The sequence below is a fragment of the Eptatretus burgeri genome, chromosome 9 (assembly GCF_056783735.1).
Source record: "Eptatretus burgeri isolate ZD-2024b chromosome 9, Ebu_testis_v1, whole genome shotgun sequence".
Lineage (NCBI taxonomy): Eukaryota > Metazoa > Chordata > Myxini > Myxiniformes > Myxinidae > Eptatretus > Eptatretus burgeri.
In genome coordinates, this window is record NC_140969.1 from 66,697,335 (window position 1) to 66,708,662 (window position 11,328).

At 43.2% G+C, this 11,328-nt stretch overlaps 1 protein-coding gene across 3 annotated transcripts; it reads right to left on the bottom strand.

Annotated features, from left to right (window-relative positions):
* Positions 1–800: 800 nt before the first annotated feature.
* Positions 801–9,442, bottom strand: LOC147020262 (kelch repeat and BTB domain-containing protein 13-like). 3 transcript variants are annotated; one of them, XM_085895501.1, is made up of 3 exons: positions 8,542–9,442; positions 7,605–8,421; positions 801–2,633 (listed from the first exon to the last, which is right to left on the bottom strand). In XM_085895501.1, exons 2-3 carry the CDS (start codon positions 8,354–8,356, stop codon positions 2,039–2,041), a joined length of 1,347 nt encoding a protein of 448 aa, XP_085751627.1. In that variant the 5' UTR covers positions 8,357–8,421; positions 8,542–9,442; the 3' UTR covers positions 801–2,038. The 3 variants fall into 3 exon arrangements, with proteins under 3 accessions (XP_085751627.1, XP_085751625.1, XP_085751626.1); XM_085895499.1 differs by having other exon boundaries at positions 7,605–8,395; positions 8,542–9,441; XM_085895500.1 differs by lacking the exon at positions 8,542–9,442 and having other exon boundaries at positions 7,605–8,535.
* Positions 9,443–11,328: the final 1,886 nt, after the last annotated feature.

The window sequence follows — 11,328 nt, forward strand, 5'->3', positions numbered from 1 at the left end:
TTTTCAGTTTGATTCATTGGATAATGATGGCCCGTGGGGGCTGAAAGGCCTAACAACACGATTGTATTCGTGCAGTGAAAAACTTTGCAGGTCTCGAATTGATAAAAAACGTTCCATTAATTTTTGTAAATAAAATTGCACATTTTCAGCGAGCCAGACACCACCCGATGCATCGCACAACAATGCGGGGCAAAATGCAGGGGAGTAGGGCCTCAACTTTGTTCAAGTCGATCGATATATTCAGTGAGGGTGTGAATATTTTTGAGGTGTCTGACCATGGCTTGGAAATGAACAACCAAGCAGCTCGTAGAGCACTTGCCAAGTGGCTTAAGCACTCAAGCAAGCACTCCAACAAAATGGTTGATAAGGAACGGCTGGCTTGGCAAGCGATTCACGATCGCTGATCGGTTATATAAAAACGATGCATCCGGAGATGCCCGGAATGTCAAGCAATGTCCGAAATGGACAAATGAACCCTTTTTTTTTTTCGCAGTTGAAATTGCTGATAAATTCAATTCTAGAGTTCAAATTTCGAAATTCTGCTCAGATTAAGAGTTTCAAGAGGTTATGTCATGTGCAGAAATGAAATAAAACCACGATCGCTGGCGTCTCCAGGCATTTATAAGCATTACAATGTAATCAGCGATTTGTCGGTATGATAATCGGGCATTCAATGATACGAGTGAGGAAAGTGAAAAAAAAAAAAAAACTTTATCGTTAAGAAACTGTTGCAGCCTGTTCCAAGTCAAGGCAATGTTGAGCAACCTACCCCCCCCCCACCCCCAAAAAGGCGAATTAATACCCCAGCGAGGTGACCAAGGACAATGCCTTGATAAAGGATAATTAAATAAGGCCATTAATTATCTTCAAAAGGGGTCTTAAATTGACCCCAATATCCAATTTTCATTCATGCACTTCCTTGGCATGCATGCAAAGTTTGGGGCCACGAGGTGTCATGGTTTTGGAGTTATGGAGGAGACGGACAGACTGATGGATCCTCTGGTGTTAGCTTGACAGTTAAGGTGGCTGGCTTAAGATCTTAAGGTATCGAGTTCAAGCCTCTGTCATGCCATTAATTAATACCAGGTGGGTTGGCTCGGCCTGTTATCCTTCTGAGGTTGGCAAAATGAGTACCATCTCTGGGAAATCTTGCGTTGGAGTGGCTACCTGTCTCGGATTATGCCCCTTTGCCAATGAAACTGCCTCGACAGCCCGATGTACCTCACAGTGCGAAAGGAACGTCTTTTTTCCCCCCTTTTTTTTCGTCTGATTCCATTTTTTTCTGGAGAAAGTTGAAAAGCATTGTTTTGGGAAGGGAGGAGGGCAGGAGAGTCTTGAAAAGCGGTATTCTTTGTAGTGCGGATACTTTGACAATATTGATAATTTTGGATGGCCCCCAAATTTTTAATTGTCTTTTTCATTCCATTCAAAATCTTTGATCCCACCCACCCCCCAAAAAACTTTCTCCATTGAATAGGTTTCATGGATGAGGTTGTATGTGGAATACCTGTCCACACGGCCATATACATTTTATTATAAACTAACAGAAGGCCAACAACAACAACAACAAAAAATATTTTTCTCTCACACGTCTCCCTATAATACTTCCTGAACTTTGTTCATGTTATATATTATCACATATCATACACGGGTCAGTGTCCAGCTGCCCTGACTACACCCCACTACTTTACACCCATTGGCTGAACATACTTCCTGAACTTTGCCGATAACAATTCACCCTTCCTCCTATGTACTTCCTCCTGTAATATGTTAAGTCTCCATTTTCATTAAATATCACCTTTTAAAACTTGTTTTCATTCATTTCAATTCATGATATTCAGTAATGTTTAAAGAAGGCTTTGAAGTGAGTGGTGAAAATATTAGCAGACCCAAACCTCAAAACTCTTAATGTTGATAATTTACCTGTTACTGTACACACGTATTGATGGTATTCCAGTCCTTATCGTTATATTTCCCATGACACTTCACAGTACAATTAATTACACACGTTGCTCCTTTGCACATCTTGTCACATTTATCACACTGGCGAGTGCAGAACAAAACTGTGGATCGTTCCGCCACGAGGAAAACCAGCAAGGGCAGGCAGAGGCATCCAGTGTGTGCTCTCTATAGCGTAAGGTAGAGTCATAACCCTGTTGACTGCGTAAACATAGTCTCCTTTGATGGTGGCTGCAAACAGAGCTCCCTTTCCATTGATATACTGACCACGTAAGGTGGTCCACACTCCAGTGGCCAGACAAAAAGAATCGATCTCACAGTGCAGGAAGTCATCCGACGGCCCGTTCCTGATAAGGAACAAGGTGTGCCTGTGACCGAGCATACAGTGTCCATAGCTTTGTGACCGGGAGAGAGTGGACACAATGCCCCATCCTCCACAAGTCACAGTGAATTCGTAGATCGTCGTCACGTCCAAAGGCTTCCAAAGTGCCACAAAGGCCCGACCCATGGCCGTGGCACACGCAGCTCCGGCGGCGGCCCGAGGAAGCTCTGGACAGAAAGACCAGGTCGCGCTGCTTTCTTGAAAGCATTCCACAGTCGTTAGCTGCTGGTGACCATATCTGCCACCAATTGCAAGGAGGCTGTTCCCATAAGGCAACAAGGACAGATTGTATCTGCAGGGAGATTGTCAAACAAAGTGTTCGAATTAAAATTCGTTCTTTTCACTTTTTGCAGGAATTGTTTTTAAACTTACTCTATAAGTGACAAAAAAAACGTTTCATCAATTTTTCAATGGTTTTTAAGATAAATTTTGAATGTCTCTTTTTTTTTTTCTTTTCAAAATGAGCTGAAATGGATGATTTTATCATTTTTAACAGTCATCAGGCAAGTCGGTGGTTGGTTTGTTTTCTACCGCTTCTCCATAATGCACACTTTTCTTCAGTAACTCCCTCTTGGTTAAACTTCCAAAATCCAGACTGACTGCACAACTCAACTCCTTTGTTCCTATCTTCTCCCATCTGTGGAACCACCTCCCAGAGACCGTTCTTTCTCACTCTTCCCTCCAGGGATCCAGGGATGCAGTTCACCACCACATTCTCATGTCATCCCCCATTTTTACCAATGATCTTTATTACCCCCATTAACCCTTCCGAACACAACCCTCTTAGTTAATGATTTCAGTATTTTTTTTTTCGTCTGTCTGTCTGTCTGTCTGTCTGTCTGTCTGTCTGTCTGTCTGTCTGTCTGTCTGTCTGTCTGTCTCTCTCTCTCTCTCATTTATTTCCTTGCTGGTTGTGCCCAATTGTTGATCCGCTACTCCACTGTTGATTTACCCTTGCTTTTCCATGTGTTGCCCTTGTGGAGAGGGGAAAAAATGGGAATGGGCACGTAAACATGGTGGATGTGTGGCAGGCACGCTCTGTTGGTCAGGACCCTTGCAGCAAGTGTTTGTGTGCACAGTTTAATTCATCATTCCAGTTAAGAGTTCCATCCTAATGCAGTTCTTGATTTGCTCTTCTTGGGAGTATTAATTGTTCATAGCCTTGAAATTAATAAAATATAGGAACCAATTTCCTTTCTACAAAGTATACACTGTCCAACTTTTCCTCAATTTGTCAGAATTTTTATTTACGAGTACGGGCCCGTAGGTGCGTAAACGATGACTGGATTGGGGCATTATTTCAATTAGATCAGACCAACCGTATCATAAATGGCCATAACTTGGGAAACATACTCAGGTCCCCAGCATCAATTGTGATGTCATATTAAACGAAGAATTGTGTTGAAGAATTGCCCCCTCTCTCTTGCCCCCCTTAGTCTCCCCATTCCTTTCTCCCCCTCCTCTCTCGCCCCTCTCTCTCGCCCCCACTCTCATCCTCCCCTCTCCCATCCCCCTCTCTCACAGATATTGGTCGACAGATAAATGGCCGTAACTTGGGAACCGCTCGTTCGATTAATATCAAACCTCGAAAAGGTACATCCGCGGGTCCCCAGCAATATTCCTCTCCCCCCTCCTCTCTCGCCCCCCTCTCTCTGCCCCCCTCTCTCCCTTATCCTCTCTCGCCCCTCTCTCTGTAAATGTATTCACAAATGTCTACCAAGCACAACAATTAATTCCAATCTTGGGAAAAAAACAGCTTTCAAACCCTTGGGAAACTTGGCATGATAAGGTTTCATGGTATTATATAATATATGATGATATGATCATGATATGATCATGATATGATCTTGGCATGATAAATTCAATCCTTGGGATTAATTAATAATTTGAATAATAATCAAACCTTGGGATTAAATAATTAAATAAATTAATAATAAAATAATAATCAAACCTTGGGATTAATTAATTAATTCAAACCTTGGGAAACACTTGAGAACAGCTGAAATGGATGAGGAAGTACGATATCAAACTTTGAAAAGGCACATAATCAGGTCCCCAGTGTCGATTGTGACGTCATACCAAACGAAGAAGAAGAAGAATTGTGACGTCAATCGTGCAAGAACAAAATAATAATTAAATAAACATTAATTGTGACATTTGTGACGTCATAGCACCGTGTCCTGTCAGTGGTTGACAGATAATTGGCCATAACTTGGGAACCGCTCGTCTGATTGATATCAAACATTGAAAAGGCACATCCGCGGGGCCCCGGCAATATTCCTGGCAAGTTTCAATCCGATCGGACCAGTGATCGTCCGGTTATTAATATATTGGGGAAAAAATTGGCATGATAAGGTGAGAAGGTGGAACGACAACTTCAGCTGCCATATATACACCTTTTCAACACTGAAAAAGCAGTAAAATGGCCGGAACTTGGGAACCGCTCGTCTGATTGACATCAAACCTCGAAAAGGTATATCCACGGGTCCCCGGCAATATTCCTGGCAAGTTTCAATGAGATCGGACCGGTGGTCGTCGAGAAACGGCGGTCGCAGACAGACAGACAGACAGACACAGAGTTTGCTGGAATTATAGATAGATTTGCATGATGCAACTATGTAAGACAAAGTTGGCTGGTGTATGCCATCCCACATCATTTACCATGAGATGTGTGGCATGTGAAAATCTGACATGTTCTATTTCACTATGACATGCCTGTGCGTGGAGAGCTGGTGTTGAAAGGCTTCCTGAACTGAGAGGGGGAGAGGAGGAGAGGGAGAGAGGGGAAGAGGGGAAGAGGGGAAGAGGGGAAGAGGGGAAGAGGGGAAGAGGGGAAGAGGGGAAGAGGGGAAGAGGGGAAGAGGGGAAGAGGGGAAGAGGGGGAGAGGGGGAGAGGGGGAGAGGGGGAGAGGGGGAGAGGGGGAGAGGGGGAGAGGGGGAGAGGGGGAGAGGGGGAGGGAGAGGGAGGAGGGAGAGGGGAGAGGGGGAGAGGGGGAGAGGGGGAGAGGGGGAGAGGGGGAGAGGGGAGAGGGGAGAGGGGGAGAGGGGGAGAGGGGAGAGGGGGAGAGGGAGAGAGGGAGAGAGGGAGAGAGAGAGAGAGAGAGAGAGAGAGAGAGAGAGAGAGAGAGAGAGAGGGAGAGGATGAGAGGGGGGGGGAGAGGGGGATGGGGGGAGAGAGAGAGAAATTGAAATTTCCCAGGATTGAAAGACATGTTCCAAGCGTTTGACCAGTTTGTGATTTTGTCAAGGTCTGAGGAGATGGAAGAGGCTGTCTGTCAGCAGGATGAGGGATGTCATGGTGGAGAGTGGAGTCAACAGTAAAGAGATAAGAAGATTTTCCAGAGAGTCAGTGAGATCATTGATGAAGATTAGGAATAGTATGTGGCCGAGAACATTGCGTTGGGGTACTCCAGCTTTGATGGGGAGACGAGATGAAAGGGTTCCATTGAGAGCCACATGTTGTCTACAAGAGTGCAGGAAGTCAGAAATCCAAGAGTGGAGTTGCTTACTTGGGTTCCTTCTGATACGCCAAAGCAGGATTTGGTCTTCCATTTGATCACATAATGAGATAACGTACAGCATCTCAGCTCTTCCACAAGCCTTGATCTCTGTTTAAAAAAAAAAAAAAAAAATCTTGTCACACTTGTTACCTCTACCACCGGAGGTATGTTTTCACCCGTCTGTTTGTTTGGTTGTCTGTTACTTGGCGAAATTTTTTTTGCCGAGTATGTTGGTCTGTAGCATGTGTCTGTCTGTCTGTCAATCACTTTCAGGTCACAATTCTCAACTGATTGTCATGAAACGTTACCAAGTTGTAGAGGTAGTCTCAACTGAGAAGCCAATTCATTTTGACGTCAAAGGTCATCTTAAGGTCAACTTTCTAAAATCGTCATTTTTCATCTGATTGACTTGAAAGTTAAACAGCAATTGCATAATCAATCACTGAATTGGGAAAGAAACTACTTTTGACGTCAAAAGGTCAAAGGTCATCTCAAGGGCAAACATCTAAAATCATCAAATTTCATCTGAATGATCATCAGTTTTCATCTGATTAATCTGGAAATTAAACAGCAATTGCATAATCAATCACTGAATTTGGAAATCAACTATTTTTGAGGTCAAAAGGTCAAAGATCAACTCAAGGTCCAACTTCTAAAATCATCAATTTCAATCTGAAAAATAATCAATTTTCATCCGATTGACTTTGATTATGATTGTCAATTTTAATCTGAATGGAATGGACAATTTGATGTATCCATGGCAACCTTTGGAGAGGGGGGTGAATTTTACAAGTATTGTACTCTGCACGACATCTTTTTCTAGTTTGTCTGTCTGTGTGCAGGATATCTCAAAAAGTTGTGGACAGATTCGGATGAAATTTTGTGGGCTGGTTGGGTGCATGACAAGGACGAACTGATTTGATTTGGTGAAGATCTGGATCCAGATCCAGTTACGAGAATTTTTTAAGTGATTCTTCACCATTGAGAGATACAGCCTAAAACGATGTAGCACGGCATCTCAAAAAATTGTGGACAGATTTGGACAAAACTTGGTGGACACATTGGGTGTGCGACAAGGTAGAATTTATTCCATTTTGGTGAAGATCCAAAACCCGATCCAATAAGTTTTTTTTCGTCATTCTTCACCATTGAGAGATAGGGCTAAACTGTTATGTATCATGATATCTCAAACAGTTGTGGACAGATTTGGATTAAACTTGGTGTACAGGTTGGGTGTGTGATAAGGACGAATTCAATCGATTTTGGTGAAGATCCGAATCTGGATACGAGCATATTAAATTTTTTATCACGATTCTTCATCATTGAGAGATGGGGCCAAAAACGATATCTAGCATGATATTTGAAAAACGCATTGGGCCCGATATGTTCTTGTGGATCAGGCATTGCGTGGCGGAGATATGCGCTCTTGGCTCGACCGAGTGCCCTTCCAGTTTTGTTCTTTACTCACCGATTGCTGTGAAAGAACCAGTGGGTTTTGATTTAAGTAATAATGCAGTGCTGATTTTGTTCGTTATATCATTGTGATAAAAACATGCTTTACATTATCCCCAAAAATACATAATTCCACATTATCATTATAAAATTTCAACCAACAACAGTATCACAGGTTATATAAATCTGAGCGGTTTCCTCAGCTTTCCCCCGACAGTAAATGCTCCAACTACATTCTGAAGAAAAAGGCCCTGAAGTTACGCGCCCATCCGCCCATGAACCATGGCTTGGACAACAAATGTTACCTTCACCTGGGTTGATGCAAGCCATTGAGCACTTCCCAAGAATCTTTCTGGGGGTCAAAGCGAAAAGTTTCCTCAACAGGCTGATTCTTGGGGCTCTGTATGCCTCCCACAATGTAGAGTCGCCCACCCAACACTGCCACCCCTGCCAACGCTGTGCTGGCAGCGGGTGGCAACCGAGTGAGTAAGTGCCAGTCGTTCCTCTCTTCATCCAGAGCATACACTGCACGGGCATGGTCTTCCAGAAAGGGGGTGGATGGGCAGTAAGAGGCTACCGCGGCAAATCGTTCAGGTTTAAGCTGCCTTATAAAGGTCATAAGTTCAGGGCTGAGTCTCATCAGGTCTTGAGAGACACGGCGGTTCTTGATAACGTTTTTGATGAACATCGCAGCGGCATTTTTCAACTCAAACACGCCGTACACATTTGCTGTGATGAGCATATCCACACAGTTATCGGAGCTGAGAATAAATGTTAAGTACTCTACCAAAGCCTTCACTTGTAAGAAGCTTGCTGCGTGTACCACATCCTCGAGGTTTCCTTCCACGATCTTCGGGTAGCATCGATACAAGACGTCCAGCATGGCGCTGAAGCCCTGCTCGGTGACCTCCAGCAGCTCCATCCCAACTCCCTGGCTCTCTCGCATTCCAGAGTCGAATAGTGCCCGGAAATATTCCGAGTTCGAGGCAAGGAACCATCTGTCGAGCTCAAACTGCCTCCCATCCACGAGCACTGCAAACTTCCTCGTGTCTGCCACTGCCATTCTGGTTGCTATTTACAGCATTGACACCATCAAGGCAGCCTGTGGCACGTTTGGAAAGTTTGACACTGCAATGACTCAGGTTAGTGAAGAATACATTACAATAGAAATGCACCAGACTGTACAATATATAAGTTCAATGTGTATAACTCTTCAAAATACAAACCCTGCTCCTCTTTAATACTCACATTCATCAACAATGTTTCCCACTGTCTCGTCGAACCTCTTCATACCCACGGTTCTCCACCAGTAATGAGGCAAACCTGCCTTAAAATAGAAACTCACAAACAACATGGATGCAATGATCAAAAGGATCTGGGGTGGTAATAGATATGGGAGGTCAGCAGGCAGCACAGTACCAGGCAGCTATAGGGAGAGCAAATAGGGTTTTGGGCTGTATTCGGAGGGGGATCATTTATAAATCAAAAGAGGTGGTGTTAACATTGTACAGGAATTTCGTGAGGGCCACATCTAGCATATTGTGTGCAGTTCTGGTCACCACAATCCAGGAAGGACATAGATGCCAAAAAGAGGGTTCAGTGCAGGGCTACTAGATCGATTCCACGCAGAGCTAGACTCAGCTATGAGGAGCAGCTGAAGGAGACAGGGCTTAATACACGAGAAAGAAGGCGGTTATGAGGGGATATGATGGAGATGTTGAAGATAATGAAAGGTAAAGATAAAATAAGTGCAGAATAATTATTCAGCAGAGGAGACAGTGATATCACCAGGCGCCACAGCCTGAGAGTAAAGAAGAGGAGAGTTAAGATGATAGCAAGGTAGGGGACTTTTACTCAGAGTAGTTAAAGCATGGAATGGCCTCCCTGGAAAGGTAGTGGCAGCAGAAGCAGGAGATAAGTTTAAATTGGAATTCAATAGGTACCTGGAAGATATGGAGACCGAGGGGTACGGGGATGTTGGCAGGACTTTTAGGTCGTTTGAGCATTGATGGGTGATTGTATGCATGTCTATGGAGTGCTGTTGGTGGGGGGGGGGTCTTGTCAAGGGGTGTTGTGTGGTTGATGAGTGTTTTTTACCCAAGCCCATGCCACCTCCCATGGAAAGGGGAAAAAAAAAATTACAAAAAAAAACAAAACATCAAAAAAACAAACAAGAAAAATAACCACTTAATTAAAAATATATATATATTAAAAAAAAAATATATATATATATATATATATATATATATATATATATATATATATATATATATATATATATATATATATATATATATCTTTGCCTTTTCTTCTTTTGATCTTGTGTTGATACGGACATTGGTGTGGGGTTGATGTGGTGCAGGCATGATTGGCTGAATGGCCTCCACCTGCGTCTGATTTCCTTATGTTTCCTTGTGATCAATGGCACAAAGGCTGATTTATTTATTTAAAGGGGTTGCAGAAGGAGAACTCCATTGATGGACGATGGAGTGCTCACCCCGTAGATAGATAAGTCTTCCTTCCCTGGTTTGATTCCCATCAGTGTCGAATCTGACTCAAACTTCGGTCCTGGTGAGGCGCAACCAGGGATTCACTGCATACCGGAATGTTTGAGTGGTCAAAACCAGGAATGTCAGAATGACTTTCTCTGTCCATGAGACCGATATCCACAATGCTTTCCCTCAAGTCGAGAACCAGAACTCATCGAAATCACAAACATGGGTTTGATGTCCAGCAATTGCTTTTCTCGTCATTTAGGTTTCCATTTTGGGCAGCATTGCACATGGATCATCACAAAGTGCACCGTTCATCGGAAGGGAGGTGAGTTGTCATTGTCAACACCATGAACAAATTACAAATCCCTGCCCCGAACCAGCCAGTTCGTGAAATACTTGAGCTAAACTTCCTTCTCAGCTGACCGACCCCATAACGTGTGACTACATTGGACCAGTGATAAAATTGGAGCAACGTGAGAAATAAAGAAGAACCTCACTGAGATTTTGAACAAACTATACCGGGGAATATCACCTCAATCCAACCACAACTGGAGGCTGTCTGAGGTTCAGTGACGATCCTGAAAATAATCCTCGGAACAACAATTTGAGAAAAACAAAAACTTTGTAACTTGGTCAATAAAAGCTGATCATTTACCGAAATGGATGAGGATACTTTGAGTCCTGGGAGGACTCCATTCCACCTTCTGAAAGCACCAAATGGTGATTACACCCAATGTGAGTAATTGGGGCCTTTGATGAAGTGTTGCAGTTGTAGTTGTAGTGAAAGTTGGGAGTTGTTCTGAAGACCCATGAGCCTTATGCTCGTTCCAGGTACACATTGTTGTTTTTCACCCCAGGTGTGTGAAGCAAAAAGTGGGGTTCAGCAATTGATTCACTTCTGTCTGTCCACAAACGTCAGTTTATGATCGAGGGACAACTTAATTTCAATTGAATGTTATATATTGAAGACAAAGCGGAAAACAAACCTGCAGTTTAGCAGTACTTTGGCTCTGAAATGGTCCCGATAACACACGCGGAGAGAGGAGTGAGATTATTATTATTATTTTTAAAGTCTGTCGACCCATCTGGCAGTCAAACAAAATTGAAAATCATTCCAAACAGGAAAAGTATTGTTTTTAAGGGTGTCATAAAGGACACAAACAACAGGAACGAAGAACTAATGTAACGTGTTAAATAAGGTGGTGTAAAAGATGCTGCATCAACGGCGGTAAACTTCCGGGATTTTTTTATTTTTTCTCCTACGACCTCCAAAATCTTAATTTTATTTCAATTTAACTACATACTTGAACACTGCAGAGCACAAATTGCCGCATTGGCACTTCCAAAACCCTTCCATTTGGCAGTACTTGGACAAAATATTATGGCATTTTACGTCATCACGGCCAATCAAATTTTCCACTCGCAGACCTAGTCACTCATCCGATTGTTTCTCAAGACAGCAAGGTGTTCAAAGAACTCTCTAGTTTCCCAAGTGCTTTTCCAGGCCTAACTGCAGCAAGTATGTTTCTCAACGAATCAA